The sequence below is a fragment of the Urocitellus parryii genome, chromosome 1 (assembly GCF_045843805.1).
Source record: "Urocitellus parryii isolate mUroPar1 chromosome 1, mUroPar1.hap1, whole genome shotgun sequence".
NCBI lineage: Eukaryota > Metazoa > Chordata > Mammalia > Rodentia > Sciuridae > Urocitellus > Urocitellus parryii.
The window spans coordinates 281,071,326-281,096,220 of NC_135531.1; the positions used below are offsets into that span (position 1 = coordinate 281,071,326).

Sequence of the window (24,895 nt, forward strand, 5' to 3'; positions counted from 1 at the left end):
TCCTCAGCCCGTCCCCTACCCGGGAGTTCTTCGCGGGTCCCAGCCACCTTCAGCACCTGTCCTCCCGCTGTCCTGGGCCCCGTCCTCCCAGCGCCCCTGGTCTCCACCGTCCTGTCCTCGGGCCTCCCCGCGGTCTCGGCCCCAGGCCTCCCGGCGTCCCCGCTGTCCCCGACCCCGGCCCCGCGTCCCCGCGTGCCGGCCCGCGCCCGCTGACGCCATGACGCCGCGGCGGAGGGAGGGGCGAGCGGCCGCGGCCGGCCGGCGAGGGGCGCGAGCGACCGGTCGGCAGCAGCTGGCGAAGCGGCCGGTGGACATGGGCACGCAGGGCTCGGGGCGCAGGCGGCTCCCCACCCGGGAGCGGCTGACGGCGGAGGACGACGCGCTGAACCAGATCGCGCGCGAGGTGAGCGCCGAGGCCCGTTACGCGGGCGGCCGCGGGGCCGCGGGCTGTGGGCTCCCGCGATGGCCAGCCGCCCGGGACGCGCAGCGCGGAGGCAGGACGGGGCTGCGAGCTGCGCTGCTGGGACCTAGGGCCCGTCCCCGGCCCGCGACGGGCGGGTGGCACTGCCCGCCCCCGGCGCCTGGCCCTCGTTGGCCGCTGACCCCGCGGACCACAGAGCACAGCGCCGGCGCCGCCAGAGGCTGGGGTGACCCGAGTGCCGAGGTGGGGGGCGAGCACCCCGCTGTGCTGTGCCACCTTGGGGAGGAGGGGGTTAGGCGACCCTGGAGGCCAGTGGCGAGTTCCAGAGGCCACGTGGCCCTGCTGAAACGGTCAGTGGCCGTGTGTCCTAAGTTGCCACACAAGGTGCAGCTTGCGGATGAACTTGAGGGTGATGATGAGTCCTGTTTGTGGATGGAGCCTGAGTGGGTCTGGGCGCCCTGAAAGATCTCATCCAAGTTTCCTGGGCCATTTATTACAACCCAGATGGCGTTGGGAATGAACCTCAGCGAGGCAAACCAAAGGCACAGACGTCCTATAAGTGCCTTGTACTTCTTTGGCTTATTAATTAATGTAACAGATACCGACCGATGGGCACCTACCAGTGCCTGGCATCCTATCAGGAAAAGTGGGAGTTGCCTTGTTTTCTCCCCCGGGATTCAGCCTTGAGGCGGGATAATACATGTACCTGACATCAGATGGTAGCGGAGGCTTTAGAGAAGGGGGGTCCCTTGGTTGAGGCTTAATTTTTCACTGTGTGTTGACTAAACAAGTCTTTGCAGATGCAGATGCGTGGTGTACACATACACAGCCTTCCTCACAGGTTCTCTTTCCTCTGGTGTGGTGAGAGTTACCCTACTTAGCATCATTCCCACAGGGAGGAGCTTTCTGCTATTTAGACTGTGGTGTCCAGTTGCACCAGCCAGATACTTAATGGGGATTATAACAGTTTCTTAAGGTGTTTACAGTTATAAATACCTTATTTTGCATTTAGGGACATGCATGTCAATCAATGTTTGTTAAACTTTGAATGAATAAAGACATGTTCTCTGTTCGTGATGGAAAAAGGCTTTCCAGAAAACTCCTCTCCATTGCTTGCAGCCTGGTGTGGATGTCTGTCCTCTGGAAGACCTCCCACTAGCTTCCCAGGACTGTCTCCCTGCCTCCACTTGGCGCCCCCCACTCTCACACCTGGTAGGCTGCCTCATGATTTGCTCACCTGTAGGTGGTGACACCCAGGCAGTCAAGGTCTTGCTTTTTATCCCAAGAGCTCAACACAGAGCCAGGCATGTGGTCAGTGCCCATCTGTGTCTGATGCATTAATTAATAAACAAAGGAAGAACCAGGCACTTGCAGGACCTTGGGCTAACTTTAGACATTTGCTAAATGTAACTTGAATACAATTCCCCTGTGAAGATGTTGTGTGTATTTGGCCACGACAGAGGTGACCCGTGAATCGTGGGCCTTGTCTTGCTACTGGTGGCTACAATGGTAATGGGTCAAAGGAATGAGAAGAATGAGAGTCCCCAACGTCTGCTGCTTATCTGCTGGTTTTTATAAAAATAGATTGAAAGGCAAGGCAGAAGAATGCTCCTGGTTGACAGCCCTGAGGTCCTGCCTTGCGTCCAGACAGATGCGGCTGACAGTACAAAGATAGACTTGGGAGTCAGACTGGGCTTCCGGGCCACACTGCTCTTCACGAGCTGAGCTGTGCGGTGCCCGGGAACGGACTTCCCCAGCCGCCTCCGAGCTGGTTCTCATCTTCCAAAGAACTCCCTCCCACTTCAGGGCTACAGCAGTGGTTTCAGGCAAAGTGTCTGCGGGGGAAGGCTGAGCAACCCCCACGGGCACTCCTCTCTATAATAGCAGACGAAGACCCGCCTTTGCCAGACTGAGTGGCACTCACTGAGATTGGAGGGAGCAGGTGCAACACTGTGTGTTTTCCTACTTTCCTACAACTGAATTCTGTTTCAACTGTGAAAATTAAAATCCCCATTCACAGGGCACTGAGTTCTTAAAGAGTTCTTATGGAAGTTAACACAATTGCCTGAAGTTCAGTACTTACTCTCTGATTCACACACTGATTCAATAGACATGTGTCTTGGTGTCCAGATCCCTGTCCTGGGGAGCCAGGAGGTCAGGGAAGACCCTGGAAGGGTTGCATGACAGAGGTCAGGGACTCCTAGGTGAGCTCCTGGGACATGTGGACCCCTAGGTGAGCTCCCCAGCCCCAATCCTAGGGGTCTACACGTCCCCGGCTCACCTAGGGGTCCACACATCCCAGGGTGGAGCAGAGCCTCCACGGTTAGGTGTGGTTCAAACGCTCCGTGATTTGACAGCAAACTGAGTTGTTTTTGAAAGCTGAGGGTGCACTAGCACATAGGTCTCCAGCCTCTGGTCAGGGTGGATTCTAACAAGATGGGGGCGGGGCGGGTCAGCTCCTGGAGAGACCAAGTGCTGCTTCTAAGGCCTGAGGAGAGGTGCTTCCACAGCTCGCAGAATGGCCTCTCCTGCCACAGCTGATGTTCTGCTAGGGACTTGGGAAGTAGCCCAATTTCTCTTTTACATTCTGCCACTGAATAAAATGGCATTGCCCCATGACACCAAGGCAACTCGGAGCGTCCTCCTCCACACCAAAGCAGTGCCTCGTGCAGGCTGCACTGGTGACTGGCTGTGGACACCTCACCCACAGGTGGAGTCCAGGATTCCCTCTGTGGCCCGCAGGAGCAGTCCCTTCTGTGCTGAGCAGGCGGGCCTCTGGCCCATAACTGTGCTTGGAGCCTCTTGTCTATAACTGTGTCCCTGGGCACAGGTTGCCTTGGTGGGTGCACTGGTGCCCTGCTTGGGTCCCCTGTACTGTACTGGCCTCTCTGGACTCCCTGACCTGGGAGTTTGGGATGATCAGGGCCATGGCCCACCCTCCCTTTGGTGGAGAAGTGCTGTGACCACATGGACGCTGCTTTGTGGAGGAAGCAGCCCCTGGCACCCCTAGAGCAGCCTGAGAACCCGTGGGGAGAAACCTGGCTGAGTTTGTGGTGGGCCTGGGCAGCTGAGAACAACCAACTGGTGCCAACATGGTGGTGCACACCTATATCCCGGAAACTGGGGGTCAGGGTGTGTGCTGAGGCAGGAGGATCGCAAGTTCAAGGCCAGCCTGAGAAACTTAGTGAGAGCCCTGGATTCAGTGTCCAGTACCAAGAAAAATGAAATTTACAGTTTGATATTTATTAGCTTACTTCCTAAATAGGTAATTCGTGTGGGTCAAATATCAAAAGAGTGTGAAAGTCATATTTGGCAAGCCTGCTGCCACCTACTACCCACACCACTTTCACTGTGGTTCTGCTGTTCTTTAAGCAAATGCCAACAAATTACAACCTTTCTCACACAAAGGACAGCTGGCTATTTTTGTTTTTCGCACATTGCTCTTTTCAATTAACAGTACGTACTGGAAACCAGTTGAAAGAATACATAGAAATCTGTCATTCTTTGGCAAATTACTTTTAATCTATAGCTCTATACACAGCCATGCTGTCAATCAAGCAGGAGGGTAGAATAAAACATTTATAGACATGCAAATACTTAGAAAAGGCATTCTCCCTCAGAAAGCTGCGAAGGACAGATTCCGGCAAGATAAGATAGCAATCCAAGAAAGAAGACCATATCCAGTTCACAAAACAGGACTCCAGCCAAAATAGGGGGCACCGGGAATTCTCAGAATGGTGGCAACAAGACAGCAGGGCTGGTAACCCTGAGCCCCAGACTCGGTCTGCAGGACCGAGGTCTATGAGGAGACTTCTAGAGGAAACCAGGTGGACTCAACACATGACCTGATTTGTTTGCTCATGTAGAAATAGTACTGTGAAGGGTTCTGCTGAAAAGCGCACAAAGAATTAGACGTGACGGCGATCGAAAAACAAGGAAGGAGTAACTCCAGGAAAAGCAGGTTGTGTGAGGGAGGGAGGACCCCCCACCCCAGGCTCTGCAGACAGCACCTTTACCTGGTCTGCAACACCTTGCCGCTGGCACCTCCCCAACCTGCTGTGTGCCTGTCATTGTTTTGAGGTCTTTTCAGGAAACATCTCATTTGTGAGGAGTGTACTCACATATCTCCCCACCATCCTTATAGGGAAACCGAGGCACAAGTGGTTAGACAGTCTCTTAGGTCATGAAATAAGGGACAGAATTAGGACTGGAACTGCTCAACCAGCCTGCCGTGCGGCCAGGGGACATGTTAACTAACCCTAAATGACAGTGTGGCTGTAATGTAGCGGTGAAGGCAAAGGAAAGCGGGAGAGGGCTGGCCCAGGCCTGTGCAAACCGGATCGTCCTTCCTCCAGTGGGAAGCCAACACACAGCATCCAAAACAGATACACCTGCAGGTGCCACACATGCATGTTATTTATACAAGTGCAGAAGATGAGCAGGTCCCTCAGGGTCTTGTGGCTCCTGAGGGATTTGGCTTTCACTAGGTGAAATGAGAAGCCGCTGGAGAGTTTAAGCAGAGAAGTGACATGAGCTGACTCGATCACACACATTTGAAAAGGACCACCTGGGTGCGGTCCGGAGAGTGACCTGAGAACATGGGGCAAAGGTAAAAACATTATTTCGATGAAACAAAATTAGGTTTTTAAAGAAGAAAGAAGGGAAAGGAAGATGAGAGACATAGTAAGGCAAAGAATATGAGACTCTCATGAAATGATATGCCCAATGGCTCACGGGTCAGCTGGGGACAACAGTCCCGGGGACGGGGACAAGTCGGCCTGACTGCAGAACCTCACCTGGAGCCGGGTCTCGGTAGAGCCAAGGAACTGATACAGGAAACCTGGGTGATTCACCAGCACCTCTCAGTGACTGGATGACAGGGCAAGCCCTTGGTGTGTCCAAGCCTCCTCCCCTATGTCAACAGAGTCCAGACTTTTCCGACAGGATTCAGTATGTCTAAGGGAAGGCACTTCTGAGAGCACCCAGCACCCAGCACCCTGTGGACCTTAGGAGCAGCCTCTGCCCCTGCTTCTCTCCTTTCTTGCCCCACACCTTGACATGGTTCACAGGAACCTAGAATCCAGGCCTCCCGATTTCCATCACACCACAGACCCCTCAGTCCTCCATAGACAAATCCCAAGCCTAAGCACTGAGCCAGAGTGGGAGGGGGAGACAGCTGGAGTGATAGAAATAGCTGTGGGGTGGGGCCCCGGCTCCAGAGCCCAGCAGGCCGTCCACAGCTGAGATTCTGACGGTCTCCAATTGGAAGCACCTTCCAGAAATCACATAAACAGCCCAAGGTCACAGGCACAGGGACAATGTCTGATCACATCCCAGTGACTCACAGGTGATCCAAGGTGCCTGTCATAAGGATCTGCCAAGCAAGGGTCCCCATTACCCTGTGGCAGCTGTGAGAACCTGAGGGCAGGACAGCCCTCCATGCTGGACACCCGTGCCCCTTGAGACTTTCCACCTCGCTCCCCAGGGACCATGGCTAATGGGGACACTGGGTGGCACCATCCAGCCCAAGTCTAGTGAGGGTTTAGTCTTGTTTAACATTTTTATTTTATTTTGAGATAGGGTCTACTTTGGGTCTCCAGAAGCTGTTAGGATCCCTTTTCTCATGTTCTGGATTTTCCCCTGCCCTATTTCCTGAGTTCATTCAATCCGGAAACTTGTGTCCTCAGACTCTGGGGGATTTTCTTGATTTTTCCCGTCCCACCATTTTCTCTGTTCTGTCTTACAGGAGCTCCTATGGAGTTGAACTGCCTTCTCACTTATTTTTTAAGGGTGATTAGACTTTATGGGAGATCATTCAACTATTTTTTCACCCCTTCTACTAAGTTTACCTGGTGTACATTTACTTTCCAGAATATCCTCCCTGCCTCCCCTCCCACTCCCCTCCCCCATCTCCTCCCCTCCCACTCCCCTCCCCCTCCCCTTCCTCCTCCCCTCCCCCTCCCCTCCTCCTCCCCTCCCCCTCCTCTCCTCCTCCCCTCCCCCTCCCCCTCCCTTGCTCAGTGGCAGTCATTTTTGTCCCTTTTCTGTAGCACCCTTTCTTAATCTTTCTCTATTCCCTCTCAGGACCCTCCTCGTCACTGGGGGGACATTGAGTTGGTGTTCCGGGTTTTCTTCTGTTTCTACATTTGGTCTGCTGCTTCCCATTTCCTCTTTTCCTTTCTGTTTTGGACTCTGTCTTTCATCCTGGAGCCTGGCCCACTGCATGGTGACCCTTGCCTGTTCCCTCACAGCTACCAGTAAGACACAGCGATGTAAGCAGATGCCAGGAGGGGATGTCGCTGTGAGAGAGGACAGCACACAGGGCACAGTGGCACCTGACCCTGGGTGGCTCCTCAGGGCAGCACACAGCTGGCTCTGAGCCCAAGCCTCCTGCCTTCAAGGCCAGTGCCTGGACCACCAGGGCAGCATCGGAGGAAACGCTGCTTCCGCTTATCACACTTTCTCCAGCCTGATGCCTGTAGACAGAGCTCTGTTTCGACTAAGGGGTGCCGGGGAGTGGGCAGACAGTTGGAAGTTACGAGGTGCCTGCTGGGGAAGCACACTAGCCGCTGGTGCCCACGGGGCCCAAGTCAGGGGCCACTGACTGGGTCCTTTATGGAGGGTGGAATAAAGTGCCACCTCAGTTGAGCCGCAGAGAAAGCGGTGAAATACAAGGTTTTCAGAGCTTCAGGCACTGAGAGGAATCAGTCCACTTTTTGGCTGGGCCAGTGCTCCGAGGCCTGAGACAGACTCTTCCTAGAGCAAATGCCTGGAGGGCTGGGTAGGCAGAATGCGATAGGGCCTGGCCGGGTGCACTCTGGGGTCAGCAGGAGTGTGGGAGCCAGCGGTGTCCGTTGTCCCTCTGGTGTGTTAGCTCACACTGTCCCCACCCACTCCTGGGCAGCCGGGATCCTGTTTGACAGCTCCTGCAGATGTGGCCGCTCCTTGTGCTCTCCCTCTGCCACTGCCCACTCGCTCCTTTGTCTTTCATTTTCATGATTCTCCTTCTTTAATGGCATCTCTCAGGCGTCTGGGAAAGCCTGGGGTCTCAGGACGGCTCTCCTAGGTGGCACTCCACAGACTGAAGAGCTAGCATGACCCCACTCTGGGTGCCCCCAGATCCTGCCCCCAGTTGCCTGGGGCCCGCGTCTCGCCCACCCAGAGCAGTGCAGTCTAGGGAGCTCCACTCCAGGGGGCTCACCTCTGCTCTCTGCAGGGAACTGTAGGGGCCACCATCCCTGCATCACCAGGGGGTACTCAGAAGTGGTTAAGTCCAGGGGCAGGGCTGCATTTTCAATGATCTCTCCTGGAAACCAATTTAAACTTGAGTCGCTGCTTATGGCCAAGGCCACCAGGTTGCATGGTGAAACTCTGGAGCAATGGCTTTTCTCTGTGGAAATGTGTTGTAACCGAGGTATGTTCTATAATTTGGAATCTTCATTGAGTCCCATGGGGCCATCTCTCTCTCATGACTGAGTGTAGAAGAGTGACGTGGTGACACCGTGGTCACGGCTGACCTGTGCAGGCTGGACCCAGGCTGGAGCTGTGGCCTGAGGCCAGTATGGGAAACATGTTGAGTGGAAGGAGCATGGTCAGCCCTTCTCTCTCAGTGGTGTGGCCACGGGCGGGTACCCTGCAAGTCTCCTCCTTGCCTGTGGAGGAGGAATGGTTTCCAGGGTGGTAAGGCCATGGGGTAGGACATGCCATGTGGCACTGCATGTGGCTCAGGTGCTCATGCTAGCAGGAGGTGGCGGTGCTTTGTGGCTGGTCAGGGTGTACCCCAGGATCCAGGGCCAGGGCCAGGGCCAGGGTGAAACTCTTCCTTTTTAAGGGAAGGGCTGGGACAGGGGTGAGAGAGGTGAGGGGAAAGGAGTGGGAGATACCAGGAAGGCTCCTCCCTCTGTGAGAGGAACATGCAGAGGGCCTGGGGCTGGCTGAAGGAGCTTGGCATCCCCGTTGTCTTGGCGGAATTTAGAACAGGGATCATTCTTGACAACGAGACAGGAAAGGACCCTCTGCATTCAGCATGATTTCTGCTTCTTGGTCCTGAACCTGAGAGTCAGCAGTGAGATGCCACCAGAAATTTCCAGGTGCTTGGTTTCCAGGTGCCCGTGGGTGCCCACTGTTAGGTTGGCCTCCTGGAGAGAATGGGCCACTGCGGTCCCAGCTTGTCCTGCACTGTTTTTCTTTGGGCTTATCTGACCTCTTAGAAGCTACTCAATCACCTGCCTATTTTTATCCTGTGCCCAGAGCCAGCCAGAGTGCTTGCTGCAGGAGTCGAGATGGGGTGAAGAGCCGTGGTCTTCCAACTCTTTGGTTTCTGAAGGTTTTTTCTCTTACTTTGGCTGTAGGTCAGGTTTCCCAACCTGGGCACTATTGATATTTGTGGCCAGATAGTTTTCTGTTGGGGGGGCGCCTGCCCTGTGCTTTGTAGGAAATTCTCATCCTCCTTGTTTCTGCCCTGGTGATGCCAGTAACCCCCCCCCCCCCACTGTGACAATATAAGATGTGTCTAGACATCGTCCTGTGCCCCTGGGTTTTCCTCCCACCTTGCCAGGTTTGTACCTGGAGCTCTGAACCTCTGGCCTCAGCCACAGGAGCCTAGATGCTCTACTTCCACTCTTGGGGTGGCTGCGACTCTTCCAGGAGGGGCAGGAAGCACTGACCAGCCAGTCAGTGGGCTTCCCCACTCGCCCCTCCTGGAAATGGGCACCCAGGACCCTCACTCCACATCGCTGGCGGAGCAGTTGTGGGAACCAGTGGCAGACTCAGGAAATCGAGGCAATAAGTGCAAGCCTGACTACACTTGGCTGCATTTGAGAAGGGTGCTGGGTGGACAGCAGGGTGGGGCTGCTATAACAAGACGCTACAGACTGGGTGGTTGCAACAGACTCTTCCATCTCAGTTCCAGGGCTGAAGTCCAGGGTCAGGGAGGATTCAGTGTGCACCCTGGGTCTGCATCATCTGCTCACTGGAGGTCCAGGTGTGGCTGCAGGAAACACGCCCCACTTCAGTCCCACCTGTGAGGGTGGGCTGTAGATCAACCCCGGAGTCCCCCCAGAGGAGAAGGGCACAGATAGCCTGTTTCCACAGGTTAAAACTGTCCCCACATCTCCTACTAAAGGCAGTCGCCGAGCTCCTTAATCAGAGGCCGGATCACTGCATGCAGTTGCCTGGGCACATGTCTCGCCCACCCAGAGCCGACCCAGCCGGCCGAGGAGTCCAGAGCCTCATCCTGGCCCTCTGTTCCCTCAACCTGTGGGGCAGGAAGGAGGAGGGCCACATAAGGCTCAGGGAACCTACCTCTGCGACTTCTACTTGCTTCTGGTTTTCTGTGTGGTTTACCAGGGAAAATGCACACGTGATATTCTTCTCTCTAAATGAAAATTTGGCATTAATGTTCCTTTTGGTTCAAGGCTTTTTTAAAAATATTTTTTAGTTGCAGATGGACACAATACCTTTATTTTTTATCTGTTCATATGTGGTGCTGAGGATGGAACCCAGTGCCTCACATGCACTAGGCGGGCGCTCTACCGCTGAGCCATAACCCAGGCCCTGGTTTAAGGTTTAATCACTCTTTTTTTACTTGGATATTTGTTTTTGTGAATATTGCTGCTAGTTTAATTTATTTTTACTTCTTAACTATCATTTCCAACTTTCCTTACTTAGGATGCCATAGTCAATCAGTTATACTGGTAGAGTGCGCGTGGGAGGGCTACCCTCAGCTCCATCCTGTCAGGCACTTGCTTTCAAAACAGGAACCTTTTGGTTTTGGTTTAGGTGTTTGTTTTTTCTTTTTGTTTTGCAGTACTGGGGATTGAACCCAGGGGTGCTCTACCACTGGGGATACTGAGCTGTATCCCCAGCCCTTTTATTTATTTTTTTTTCTTTTTTGAGATAGGGTCTTAGTATGTTATACGGGCTGGTCTGAAACTTGTGATCCTCCTGCCTCAGACTTCTGAATAGCTGGGATCCAGCTGTGTGCCACGGTACCTCATTTAAAATATGATCTTTTAATAGCATAGTAGGTTAAAAATTATAGCAGGGTAAAATCAGGGCATATGGTCATGTTATGTGCATGTGGTTTTTATGCTGCATTTTAAAATTTTGAATGACCTCAGATAGAGTCCTGGAGGTGGTGGGGCAAGTCCTCCTGGACATCAGTCACCGTTTGATCTGCAAGGTGGACAACACTGCTGGGCTCCCTCCTGGGTGCTCCTCTGGAGTGGTGCCCACCACCCCTCGGGGGCACAGCAATGTCAGATGGTGGCAATGTTCCGTCGGAAGAGTCTGAGATCAGTGCTGGAGGCCCAGATGTTCAGGGCTCCTCTGTGGCTGCTCCTGAACTGGGAGTGGTGTGCTTGTGGGCCCAGTGCTCAGGCACATGCTGGTCCCTTTGGGCGGTACTGTTGCTTTCTTCTGCAGCAGGAGGAGGAGCCAGGTGCAGGCTCCTGTGGCCCTCAGGCAGGTGGGAGTGGAGGGCAAGGGAGCCTTTGCCCAGTTCCATTCAGGTCCCTGTGGGGGCTGGAGAAGTGGACTAGAGTCACCATCACCATGATGCCAGAGTGTCCAACAGGTTCCTGATGTGCCCATCTGCTACCTGAAGGCTACACTTTGCAAACACTGAGCAGAATGGATTCCAGGCTCCTCAGTTCCAGTCCAATGTGCGCTGAGACCCTCCAGGGCCAAGCTGCCTTGGGAAGCCCTGTTGCTCCACAGGGTCTGCTGGCAGAGGCAGAGCCAGGTCACAGAGACTGGTGACCTCACTGTTAGAGCACAGCTGCTTCCTGCATCTCACCAGGCCTTCACTGTTACCAGGGCTGCAGGCCCCTGACCCCTGGGTCCAGCCTGGCCAGGGCCCAGCCCTGTGGGTGAGCTGGAGGTCACTGGGCTCCAGAGTCACGGTGAGTGGGTGCGTGGGCTCAGCCCCCGACAGTAACATCTGAGAGTTCTGATTCTCTGGAACTAGAGAGAGCTGTCAGGGGTTGTTCCCGGTCACTTGGGCAGATGAAGACTGACTAGAAGCCCCCGTGGCTGGCGGGCTCCAGTGGGAAGGTGCTGATTCTCTGGAGCAGGCCATTTGATGCCGCCTCACTTTGGAGGATGGTGTGCGGCTTCATCCCTGTAACCGGATACAGAGGAGAGTGAAGCCAGAAACTCGGCCCTCTTCCTGCTCCTCCCCGCCCAGCACTGCGCCTCCTGCTGCTCCGGGCCTCCCTCCAGGGGCTTCTTAGTAATGTATGGGGACAATCTTTCCAGTGATCCTCGTGGTGGGACGTGACCTCACCGGGCGTCCTGTGGCAGTGCGATGGGTTGCCATGCACATCACCAGTGCCGTGAGCTGGCACTCCCTAAAAAGGCATTCCCTGTGTCCAGGAAAGCTCTGCTAGGGTTGGTGGCACTCACCCAGGGGCTGAAGTCACTTGGACAGTTTGCAGAACATTCTCCGGTGTGGCTTCCCTGTTGGGGCAAAGCGTTTGAACTGGAGGAATTCAGGTGTATTAATAGACCCTGCCAGGTGCAATAAATAGCTGCCTTTGCCTGACCTTAACCTCACACGAGTGCCCGGCTTCTAAAGAGCCTTGCGCGCCCCCAGAGCAACTGGAACCATTGGAGGAGGGTGCTGGTGCTCAGGGGCCAGAAACAGGTCTCTAGTAACCACCAGGAAAGGTCAGAGATGTTCTGGGAACCAGAAAGCTCGGCCACACTGGCCTTTCTCCCCTCAGCGCTGGAGATGGAGCCCAGAGCCTCTGCGGACTGGGCAGGACTCTCCCGCTGAGCCACACCCAGCCCTCCACTGACTGAAGACCCACACCACTGTTCTGCCTGTGGGCTTCGCACACACTGCCCTTGCTCCACAGAAGCCTCACTTCTGCCTAGGGTCCATCTCAGGAGCCCACCTTGCGTCTCATTTTCACGTGGCCTTCGGCTCCTCAATCCAAGAGAAGGTCTGGGCCTTTCTTGCCTTTCTTGACCTGGAACTTTTGAAGAATAGCAGTCGAGTATTTTGTGGAATGTTCCTCGATGGAGATTTTTCCAACTGAACTGAGTGAAGTACCAGGGGCACCTGAAAGCGTGACTTCTTAGGGATGCTGAGGACATGGCTGCGGGTCTCCCCACTGTCAGGCTAGTTTCCCAGCAGCCATGACCTGGAGGAAGGAGCATCACGGAATTCTGTCCCAGGGCTAAGCCATCTATGGGCTCAGTGAACTTGGGGAGAGCTGCTTGGACCTGCGCCCACCCCCTGCACCACCTAAAGCCTTTGGGTGGGACTGTACTCCCTTCTAGTGTGAGTGTCAAAAGCAGGGTGTTCAGAGTAACCTCTGACCCTGGGAGCAGGCCTTGGGAGGCCCTCGTGTCACTGTGGCTGGCCCCTGACATGGCCACTCCCTGGCCCCGACCACTGGCCTGGGCTGTTTCTCCTCACTCCTCTCTGCTGGGACCCACTGGTTCTCTGGGCCTCACTGACACCTTTTTTTTTTTTAATATTTTTTTAATTGTAGATGGACACAATATCTTTATTTATTTATTTTTCTGTGGTGCTGAGGCTGGAACCCAGGGCCTCACACCTGCAAGGCAAGTGCTCTGCCCCTGAGCTACAGCCCCGGCCCCTTTTGCTAAGTGCTTTAAGTGCTCTGCTCCCCTCCCCTTCCCACCCCACACTGTCCCCACTTCTCCCCTCCACACCAGGTCAGTGACAGAAGGATGGTGCTGTCCCCAGCGGCTCCGAGCTCAGGCTCCCCTTTCTGCAGCCCGGAGAGGGGCGCTCTGGCTCCTGCTGCCATGGAAACCAGAAGACTTGGGAGGGCACTCTGCTATGGCATCTTTGTTTGGGGTGAGGGTGGTGATGGCTGAATGCTGGGGATGTTATTGTTTTAATCAAGCACTTACACGATGGGCCAAGGACGATGGCCTCCTTCACCTTAGCTCACGCGTTCCCTCAACCTGAGATGGAGCTTCACTCTCCATGATTTATTATGAACCGCCACGCCCGGAATCAAGCCCAGGGCCTCGCGCTCCCCTGAGCCTGTTCCCCAGGCCTGGGGTGCTTTGGGAGGGTGGCATTGATAAGACACCCAGCAGCATCCAGCAGGCGCCTGTGCCAGAGCACGTTTGGCCCATTACCCCCAGAAAACCACTTCTGGGGGGGCACCCATTGTTTGCCAGGTCTCTTCTGATTTCTGCTACCAAGATGAGCAAAGACAGGGTGTTTGGTGGAAGGAAGGGAAATGCAGCATCTTTTAGTGACATCCTAAGTGACCTTGAGCAAAGGCGTGAGGAAGGGAAAGCAGCTGTAGCGACTGCTCAGGTACAGTCCTGGTCGAGGAGCATCACAGCCGGGCATGTCCTCTGGGTCCCCGGAGCCCTGGGGGTCTCGCCCCCTCGCCCTGCCCTCGTCCTCCCTCCTGAGGGAACCAGTGCCCCCGCTGCTCTAACTTCACTCTGTCACTTGCTGTAGGAACCTGCAGGAAGACTGGCAGCGGCAGCCGCTCACGTGCGCCCTGGGTGAGTGTGTGCCCTGCGCTCTGCCCTTGGACCCTCAGCTAGATCTTCACATGGCACGGGGAGGAGGTGGTGCAGGGAGAAGGCGCCTCCTGCCCTAGATCTCCACGTGGAAGTCCCAACCCTCCTGCAGTGGACAATGGGGCCCTAAGAAAGAAATTAGGGTTAAACGAGGTCATAAGGGTGGCTCGGGGATGAGGGAGATGGCTGTCCCTTGTGGGGAGACGCCTGCGAGCTCTCCCTGGCTCTGCTTGTGCGTGAAGAAGAGCTCACGGACACACAGGAAGAAGGCAGCCGTGTGCAGGACAGGTCTGCTGGCCCCTCAATCGTGAACTTCCCCAAACTGAAGAAAATAAATGTCTCTGTACGGGCTGCCAGCCTGCGGCATTTTACTGAAGCAGCTTGAGCTAAGACGGGTGGTTACTCTCATCCCCACGTAAGTTGAGGAAACTGAGTCGTAGAAAGGCAGTCGCAGGCCGTGCTGATTTCCCTTTGCTGCTCCGGCTTTGGCCACCCGTCTGAGGTGCGGAGTCCGCGCAGCTCCCTACGGTGGTGATTTCATTGTGAACCTACCCCGGGCTGCTCTCTCCTGGCCTCCTTTCCCTTGCTGCTATTTCTCCTCTGGATTTCCTCTCTCCAGGTCCATCTTCCACAGTCCTTTAGGTAAGAGTGCAGTAAAAGACTCCCAAGCCTCGGAAGCCTAGCGCTGCCCACACCAGCTGTCCGCCATGGGGCTGTGCTCTCCACACTCCCTGGGTCCCGCCCCCTGGGATTCGCTCCCACAGCCCCTGCTGCCCATGCCTGGCCCTTGGCACTTCTGCCCAGACCTGGCACGTCCTTTCCCAGTGCAGAGGGCAGGGAGAGAGGGGGACTCCTCTAGCCCGTGTGAGCTTGTGCAAAGCAGAAAGGGGGGCCTGCCCGCCATCACAGGCCTGGGAAGGAGAGGCTGCCCTCCCTCTGGTGGGTGCCTGGCTGGGCTGGGAGCAGCGCTGGTTCTGTCCATGACCCATGCAGGATGCTGCACACCCACCATGGCGGCCCTGGTTCTGAGCACACTCCAGTTCACCTAGCAGCACCAGGGCCAGCCACAGGGGAAGCCACAGCGGTCTCATGGTCCCGAGGTCCCCGCAGTGGCTCTGCCTTAGCCTGGTGTTCTCCCAGGTCTGACAGTGGACAGAGGTGCCGGCTGTCCCTTCCCGGGGTGCCTTCACATGTGTCTTCATGCAGCTGGGGCTGGTGGGGCTGAGCTCCTGCAGGGGAGCCACATCTGCCTGCTGATCTCTCCAGGTCTCTGGGAAGAGCCGCCTTTTCTTTGACGTTCTGAAATCTGAAGTGCCAAGGACAGCTTCTAACTGTGGCCGCCTCTGACCCTGAACCCATGCCAGGCTGTAAGAGCTCTGGTCTCTGTGTTTGGCTGTCTTTATTTGGGTCCTAATGCGACATTCATTTTATTCCCATGTTCAAGCTGTATTTGAGTGACCTAAGTCTTCCCCGCTGGCAGCAGATGGAGGCCAGCCGGAGCCCCACCCGTCCTGGATGCCCAGTGCGCCCACGTGGTTCAGGAATGCTGGGGACTGGAAATAGCGCCCGCCGGCTGCCCGTGTTCTCCTGGCAACGGCCGTTCTTTCTCTACACCCTAAGGCTGCTCTCTCTTGATTCTAGGGATTTTTAAGAATCGTGTGGCAGCACATCAAAGGCACGTTGTTTTACAAGTGTCCGCCGTCCCCCGGTGTGATGGACGCCGCCCGTCGGGATATCCGCCCCCTGCGCTGGGCAGGTCGGGCAGCCTCGACTTTTCTTGGTCTCTCTTTCCTTCCTGTGACCAGCCACTGGGTCATTCCTGGGAATCCTCCCCACCTCCATCCCAGCAGGAGCCTTCCGACCTGGGAGGGAAGTGGAGCCTGTGTCCCTGGACAGGAGGTCCCCTGGAAGCAAGACGTGCAGGGAGGCAGGAGAAGCACGCTGTGGTCCGCGACCCCTCACGGCTCCTGGGGTCCCTGAAAGTCCCTCACCTGTTCAGGATCTGCCCTTCTTCTTTCTGGTGTGAGCAGCAGCACTGGTCAGTTCAGTTGTTCTGCCCCGAGGGGGCAGATGTTGGGGCCGGCCTGACTGCGGGTTGCCTCACATCTGTGGTCAGCGCAGCAGCTGCCCGGGTCTCTGTGGGCCTCTGGAGCAGGAGGAAGGCTGGGGCATGGTTTGGAAGCACCTGGTCCTAGCATCAGACCCTGCTTAGCTCAGAGCTGGCCCGGCTAGGGCCCAGCCAGGCCAGGCCTCTCCCCTCGCCCAGAGTGAGTGGGGTGGGTGGCCACACCCAGCGGCAAGCCCTGCCCATGGGCGAGTAGAGGTGGACCCTGGGTCACACGCGTAGGTTTCCATTTTGGTTTTGTTTTTCCAAAAAGAAGGTGACTTTCTTCAGGCTGCCGCCACAGCAGGGCATGCAAGTCGGGCCTGTTTTGCATTTTGTGTTGTCCTCTCTCTCTGCCATGGTTGGGACATCACAGGCGACGCCGCCCTGGCCGCCCCAGCCCTCCGTGCACCACTCGGGCCCAGCAGTGTTTAGGTGGTTCCCGCATTCACTGGTCCTCCCCTGCCCGGCCCCGACCGATGCCGACACAATGGTGCTGGAGAGGTGAGAGGCCCTCGCCCCAGCACCTCGCTGCCCGTGTCCGTCCATCCACCATGCACACCCCCACTGAGCTGCCCCGCTCTGGGACTTCCCCAGGCATGGGGGGCTCTGCAGTGCACAAGCAGACCAACCTCTGTAACCTGAAGACAAGCCACCGCACAATGGCCAGGGCCGCGAGGGCAGGTGGGGTCAGAGGGCACCAGGGAGGTGGCTGCTGTCTGTCAGGTGCTGGGGAGGACTCCCAGAGAAGGTGGCCCCTGGACAGGGAAACAGCAGGCGCAAAGGCCACAGGGGGACACTCTCCCCGAGTCCCAGCGGGGAGACCCTGTGACTGAGGGGAGTGACCCCGGGGAGAGGGAGAAGTGAGGGTGGAGAGGTGGTGGGGCAGAGCCCCTGGGGCGCCCTAGGCAGCTCTAAGGCCTGAGCATGTCCTCCTCCATAGCCTTGGGAGGCTGTGGAACCGCTCGGCCACCACGGGCCACCACGGGCCACCACGGGCCACCAGCAAGGCGGTGCACCACAGGGCCCAGGTCTGCCTTCCAAACTGACCCCTGTGTGAGTGGCTGTCACCTGCCTGAGCAGGTCAACAACAGGAGGCCAGTGCCCCTGGGAAGGAGCACCCCACACACCAGGGTGGGGCGGCTGGAAGTCACTCCTGACACGTCTTCTGCTGGCAGAGCCACGGGGCTTGCCGACGGACCAGAGGTGGGACGCAGAGAGACGTCACAGATGAGCCAGGGCTTTGCTTGAAGGACCAATGAAGAGATGTTGAGGTCTGGCCTCGCCAGTCTGGGTGACGGAGTCAAGCTGGGTTTGGGGAGCCCCGCTGCCCCTGCCTACAGATCTGCTCTCTGTCCCCACGTCCCACTGGAAGTGCTCCCAGGCGTGGACTTGAGATTGGTGAGCTCCAGAGACTAGCTCCCTGTTCCTAAGTGGGCGTTAAGATGATCATATGACAGGGGCTGGGGCTCAGCGGCAGAGCACTCGCCTGGCAGGAGCACGGCGCTGGGTTCCATCCTCGGCACCACATAAAAATAAAACAAAGGTACTGTGTCCAACTACAACTAAAACAAAATGAAAATACAAAGATTATATGACACATTTCACGCTCTAGGTTGGAAGGCCTTTTCCTGTGAAACTTGTCCAGTGAGGAGGCTGTGCCAAGAGTCCCACCCAGACTCCGGAGGGGCTTGCCGTATTTCTTCATCTTGCTCACGTTTCCTTTTTTCTTTGCCCATAATATTCTAGAGCAAATTCCCGGGGTCACGTCGCTTTACCATCTGCTTGTCTAAAACAGACCGTTTTCTTACATAAGCACAGTGCTTTCACCCTTAACAAAACGGGTTGAATTCCTTGGTATCATCTGATACCTAAAACAAATAAAAAGTTCCTAATTACCTCAAAAATGCTTCTCCGTAGTCTTCTTGAACCGGTGTCTGCACGAAGTCCACACGATCCAGGGGGGATTCTGCCTCTGCATCTGCTGCTGCCTAGAGGTGGCCGTCAACTCTCTCTTGGGGCCATGTCACTGTCCTCCTCCTCACTGCATTTCCTGTAAGAGCAAGTTAGCTCTTAAACTGTGTGTCCATCGGAAATGGAATGTGAGCCCCAGATGCAATTTTTTTATTATATTAGTATATATTAGCCACATTTTTAAAAGGTAAAAATAGGTCAAATTTTATGTAGCACAATGTATCAAAACAGCATCGTTTTACATGTAAACAACATGAGAACTATTAATGAGACATTTTACATTGTTTCCCTGGTGCTAAGCTCTAGGAATTGGGAGTTTGTACACAGGCCGCGTGTCACTGTGGCTGCCCCGTGCTGCCTGTCTCTGTGGCTGCCCCCATGCTCGGAGCCTCAGTTGCAGGGCAGTGCCGCTGAGCCACCCCGCCAGGCTCTGGTGTGCCTCTCCCTGGTAGGGGCACAGGCTGCATCCTGTCACGTCCCTGGGAGGCTCGGTAGCCCACCTCTAGTGGAATCATTTCTGTGCACATGGGGACAGCAGACCTCCAGGGGAGCTGCGGAGCCCCTACTTTCTGAGGTGGGAAAGCAGAAGATGAGGGACCTGGGGTTCCACTCGGCACAAGTGGGGCTTGAACTCCTTCTTGACTTCCGAGGGGAGGGTCGACGGGCAGCAGGATCTGCGCCTGGATCTCGGGAGTGAGATTGGGCCAGAGAGAGAATTTACTGATGCTGTGGGCTGGATAAGGTCACTGAGAGAACAGGCCGACAGTGACCTAAAGAGCCAGCAGAGGCACTGGGCACTGTCCCCGAGGCCAGGTGAGGAATGTATTTGAAGCAGAGAGGGCTCAGCTGTGTCATCTAACACCCAGGGGTCAGGAAGGTCAGGGTGAGGAGTGCCCGCAGGATGTGGGGCACCTGGGCAAGGGCTGGCTCTGTGGGGTGACCAGGGAGAGCACCTGTGTGGGGCAGGTGTGAGAGAACGGGCTCCTCAAGAGGCTGAAGATAGAGTCACCATGTGACCCAGCAACTCCACGTCCAGGTATATATCCAAAAGATGGAAAGCAGGGACTCGAAGGGCTGTCTGTACCCAGCGTTCACAGCAGCACAGACACCAACAAGCTACTGAGAAAGAAATCAACAAAACAATCCACTTCAGGAGCTACAGAAAATCATAAAATACTTAGGAATAAGTTGACCATGACCAGAAGATCTATGTGCTGAAATTATAGAAGATGGGTGAAAATTTGAGGGCGAGCCAGGCACGGTGGTGCACGCCTGTAATCCCAGTGGTTCAGGAGGCTGAGGCAGGAGGATCCCGAGTTCAAAGCCAGCCTCAGCAAAAGCACAGGCAGCAAAAGCAGAAATAGACAGGTGGGAGTAAATCAAACTAGAAAGCTTCTGTACAGCAGAGGAAACCAGCAGCAGAGTGGAGAGAGAGCAGAGGAGAGATACCTGAGAAGCACACAGCTGACAAGGGTCAGTGTCCAAGGTACACATAATGAACTCAACTCAGTGAGATTCCGTCTCTAAGTAAAATACAAAATAATAGGTCTGAAGATGTGGTTCAGTGGTGGAGTGCCTCTGAGTTCAATCCCCAGTACCCACCACCCCCCCACCAAAAAAAAAATATATATATACAAGAATTTGAGGAAGACATAAAGAGATGGAAAGATATCCCATATTCATAGGTTAAAAGAATTAATGGTGTGGAAATGTCCGCACTGCACAAAGCACTCAACAGACTTAGTGCAATCCCTATCAAAATTCCTATGACATTCTTCACAGAAATAGGAAAAAAAAAATCCTTAAATTTGCACCAAACCACAGAAGACCCTGAATCGCCAAAGCAATCTCTAATAAAAAGAAAAAAGCTGGAGACATTCATCACCTTATTTCAAAGTTGGCTACATGTTCATCAAAACAGCGTGATACTGGCCTAAAGTCAGGCACAGAGGCTAGTGGAATGGAAGGGAGAGTCCAGAAACAGATCCACTCATTTACAGTCAATTGGCTTTGACACAGATGCCAAGAAGACAGTATGGGGAGAAGGAAAGCTGGGTACACTCAGGCGGGAGAATGAAACGAGACCCCAGGGCCCACGCCAGCATCTGCCGTAAGTGGACTGGAGGTTTCCACGTAGGACCTGGACTGTGAAGCCACTAGAAGAAGTTGGGGACGGTGCAGAAATGGACAGGAGGGATTAGATCAAACAAGAAAGCTTCTCACAACAGAGGAGGCCACCAGAGTGGATGGGCCAGGCACCACAGAGCACACCTGGAATATGCTGAGGAAGGAGAGTGGCAAGTCCAAGCCTAGCCTGGACAAGTTAGCAAGACCTTGTCTTCAAATAAAATAAAAGAGGGACTCAGTGGCAGAGTGCTGGCACCATGCCTGAATGACCTCACCGGTGACTTCTCAAATATGCAAGGCCCTGGATTCAATTCCCAACACTGAAGAAAAGAAAAAGGAAAGAAAGGAAGAAAATAAAAAGGTTAATACTACATCATGTGTACTTTACCACAATTTTTTTAAAAAAGGTGAGAGAGGAGTGGGAAGCTGAGGTGGGGCTGTCCTGTAGGGACAGTGTGCAGAGAGGGAGCATGAGTGCCCCTGGGCATGGACGTGAGAACATGGGTCCTGGGCTAACCCTTAAGTGATCAGCGACGCCCAGCATGGGGTGCAGCTGCACAGGAGAGCAAGGGCCATCCTTGCTCCCTGAAAGTCATGAAGTTAAGGAAGGAGAACACCTGTCTGGGCTACTTTTCCACCTAGACTTGATCTTCTTTTCAGCGCTGGGGGTGGAGTCCAGGCGCTGGCCATCACTGGGCAGGTGCCCCACCACTGAGCTGCACCTCCAGCCAGCCAGTGGCCTCTGGGGGTTTTGTTTGTTGTTTTCTGTTAAGGAAATGGTGTTTTATTTAAAAACACAAAGAAACCACCATGCCCGAATGACCTCACCGGTGACTTCTCAAATGTTATGGACTGGAGGCTGGGGTCTGGCTCCACGGTAGGGGATGTACTTAGCACGCCCAAGTCCTGGGGTTCCATCCCCAGCACCAAGAAAAGATAACGGAAGAAGCAGCATCAGTATCGCACAGACCCTCAGTACCAGTAAGAGGAGCCAGGGGGCGCCACACAGCTTCCAGGGGGGGCTGAAGCCTTCCAGGGGGCCATGCAGGGGGCCACGCAGCAGGCCATGCGGAACAGATGACGGCACGCAGCCTCCTTCTCCACGTTTTTCTTGGTAGGGAGAGCTGTCCGCAGTGGTGGCACCTGGTGTCACACACTCCTACATGCACTCCGAGTAACGGTAGGATTTGGCTGATAAAAACAGATTCTGTGGGGTGATGAAAGTGCCCGACATGGGCTTGTGTAGCTTCTCTGTGAATTCACTACAAGTCTTTTTTATTTAATTTTAATATTTATTTTTTAGTTCTCGGCGGACACAACATCTTTGTTTGTATGTGGTGCTGAGGATCGAACCCGGGCCGCACGCTGCCAGGCGAGCGCGCTACCGCTTGAGCCCCATCCCCAGCCCTCACTACAAGTCTTGAATTACACACTTGAAGTGGATCAATTTTCTGGCGTAGGAACTGTCCCTCTGCCGCTGTCCTCAGGCACTGGCCCACGGGCACCCCGGCTCCTGCCACCCTCTCCCCCTGCCCTCCCTGCTCCCACCCTGCACTGGGCCTGGGCCGGGAGGTGGCCGTGGCGTGTGGCAGCACAGGGGCCTGGCCTGGACCAGGGTCTGGACTTTGTCCCTGAGCCTGGGGGCCGCGGGTGGGGCATGTGGGGTGGTCACTGGCTGGGGCAGATGTGGCAGCAGCCGTCCCACCGTGCGGACTGCAGGGCCCGGGCACCGGGCTGGATGGAGGGCAGCTGTCACCCGCAGGACCCCATGGCTCAGTGCATCTCGGCCATCGCCGCTCTCCGGGTCTCCTTCACTTGAAAACGGCGATTGGCAGGTGCCAGGGCTTGCCTAGCCTCCCGGCCTGCCCTGAGGGAGGCCGCTCTGCTCCACCGGGCAGTGCCCGCGGGGGTCTTGCAGTTCCCGCTGCTTTCACCTTCAGCAAGGCTCTGCTGTTGAGGGAGAGTTGGTGCATTCCCAGTAAAAGCAACCCGACCATTTTAGGGTGACTGACTCAGAGGAAGTGCACCTTAATCTGGAATGCCACGGGCTGGGATTGGGCTGTACTGGCCTCGACAGTAGGCTGGTGTGTCCCCCAACAGGTCTAATGTCCAAGGCATTCCGTGGGTTTTCATTGTTTATAAGGAACTTTTTGAAAACCGTTCAGAGTGTCTGACACATTAAACGCATTTTAAGTGTTAGTCACTGTTTTCAGATGTGAGTCACTAATTTAGAAAGCCCTGTCTGTGAGGCCCGCCCTCTCCTCTGGGGGACTCAGCAGGGACGCCCAGGGCCTCCACTCCCCCGCTGGACTTCCTGCTCTGAGTGGGGCTTGGGCCTGGTCCCTGAACAGTGTGTTCTGTGCAGACTTAATGATGACTACCCAGGGCATGGCAGTCAAAGAGTGTTTCAAAATCCCTGTGCAGCAAGAGCGGACAGCCCTTTCAGTGTGCTTTTCCCTTAACAGACTCAAGGTGAGCCTTGCGCCTCCGCAGACACCCACCTCCCAAGGGAGAAGGCTTATGTTTGTCTGTTGGTTTGCAACACTGGACATTTAGCCCAGGGTGCACCACCACTGAGCTGTACCCCAGCCTGTTTTTATTTTGAGACTGTCTGGCCAACTTGCTGAGGCTGGCCTTGTACTTATGATCCTCTTGCCTCAGACTCCCAAGTGAGAGGGTTTGTGTTTAAATGAATGATTGGCATCTGCAGTTTTTCTAAGAAACTGAGTTCATGATGGCAACACAGATGACTAAAATATCACACTGTTGGATGTTGAATGATATTCCCGTTGAGTCCCAGGTTAGCTGAAATATGACATTTTGAAATGAGTGAGGAAGCACACTGCACAGACTGGAAGTCTTGTAAATCCGCTGAAGCTGATTTTCTTGCTTACTTTGTGACTGGATGCATGTAGGACGTCCTTTGAATCTCTAAAATGATATCCCTGCCAGGTGTGGTGGTGTGTGTCTGTAGTCCCAGCTTCCTGTGAGGCTGAGGCAGGAGGATTGAGACCTGCTGGAGACCAGCCCAGTCTCATATATATCATATAACCAAAAACAGTTCTACGTATTTGCTGTAGAAAACAATTCAACAGGTCGGTGTTGTGAAGCCCAGTCCTACAAACAAAAGGAAAAACATCCAGTGGTATTAACCCTCTGTTGAAATAATAAAAGGCAAAGCAAAAGAAATACCGCTGTTTTTCTTCTTCTTGGGTTACTAATTGACAAGACTCCTAATTCCACAAAAGGAAAATTGGGTGGACCTGTCTTTTTGGTCTCTTCTATTCTGAAATGGAAATACCATGTGAAATTCACTCGTGCAGTAGGTAGTCAGTTTGGTTGTTTAGGTGTTGTTCTGTGTTGTGTAGATTTTGGCCTTAACACCCTGAGCCTAAAATTTGTACATAAAAGATTTGGGAATGGGAGGTAGGGACAGCCAGTAGGCATTACATATGTAGCTTGAAATGTTTGTTTTTAAAGAATTGGTATTTGAATTAGAGTGAAAATTAAAAATTTGAAAGTCGAGCAATTATACTGGGCAGGGGTTGGGCATAGATTTTAAGATATTTGTTTTAGATTTACTCAAATCATATGTTTGCCTTTGTTTCTGCCAAATTGTGTAATGTACTCTGTATTTATCTGTTAAAATACCTCCCGAGGTCCATAAGTGGACTGCCATTCTCCAGGCATCTGTTTAGACAAGATATTGACTCAGGTTCTAAAGCAGTGGTCCGGGCTGTGGGCCTGAGACCTCTCAAGGACATGGTGCCCGAGATTCCTGTGTCCACACCAAGCACCAAGCTTACCTAGGACAGAGCAGAGGGTTTGGTGGACAGCCATCCACTCACTCTGACTACCTGTTTATAATGTGCACGTGTACTAACTACCACAACAAAAGTTCACTGCACAATACAAATAAGAACAGAAATTTTGCCAGGCACAGTGGTGCCTGCCTGTAAGCCCAGCGGCGAGGGAGGCTGAGGCACGAGGATCAGAGTTCAATGCCAGCCTCAGCAATGGTGAGGCACTGAGCAACTCAGACCCATCTGTAAATAAATACAAAATAGGGCTGGGGATGGGGCCCAGTGGTCAAATGCCCCTGAGTTCAATCCCCAGTACCGAAAGAAAAAAGAAAAGAACAGAAATTGAGGCTGGGTAGAGCACTTGCCTAGCATGTGTGAGACACTGGGTTTGATCCTCAGCACCACATAAAAATAAAGATAAAGATTTAAAAAAAAAAAGAACAGAAATTTTAAAGGAGAAAGCCAAATATAGCTAGAAGATCACGCTTTTTACCCTGAGACCTAGACCTATAGAATAAGTTAAACATGCCCACACTAGGTCATCCTTTTATTCTTTGAACATTTGTAAGTAAAACACTATTCCAGAGCTTTCACTTTCACCAAAACATACTTGTCCGTGAAGGGGCAAGAAAGGGTGAGGAAGAAAGGGTGGCCGGGGTCCCCCTAGGAAGTCCCCTCCTCACATGGTTCCAGTTCCAGTGGAGCTGGGCTGAGGGAAGAATCCCAGAGGCCAGGCAGCTGTGGGAGGCAGCTGTGGGAGGCAGCTGTGCCGAGCAGGAGAGAGGACACAGGCAGAGAGAAAGAAAGAGGGGAGGCAAGAGCAGAAGGTCAGGAAGGCGGCAAAGGAGGTCCAGCACCAGCAAAAGTGGAGTCTCAAAGAACGGAGCCAAAATGATGGGGCAGGGTGAAGATTTCAAATATACATGAAAAAAATAAAATCCA

General features: G+C 54.3%; 1 protein-coding gene and 1 long non-coding RNA gene across 22 annotated transcripts in view; both read left to right on the plus strand.

The window, feature by feature from the left end:
• The first annotated feature begins 248 nt into the window (after nt 1-248).
• The window catches only part of Lrrfip1 (LRR binding FLII interacting protein 1), a 125,114-nt gene continuing 100,467 nt past the window's right edge, over nt 249-24,895 (plus strand). For all 21 annotated transcript variants that reach the window (XM_026395993.1, XM_026395994.1, XM_026396002.1 and 18 more), the window contains exon 1: nt 249-403. In XM_026395993.1, coding sequence (XP_026251778.1) covers nt 314-403 — 90 coding nt within the window. In that variant the 5' untranslated portion in view covers nt 249-313. The remainder of the gene's footprint in view (nt 404-24,895) is intronic.
• LOC113187904 (uncharacterized) lies at nt 12,944-17,873 on the plus strand. The gene is made up of 3 exons (XR_003301472.2): nt 12,944-13,730; nt 13,881-17,450; nt 17,665-17,873. It is a non-coding gene; the product is annotated as an uncharacterized LOC113187904 (long non-coding RNA).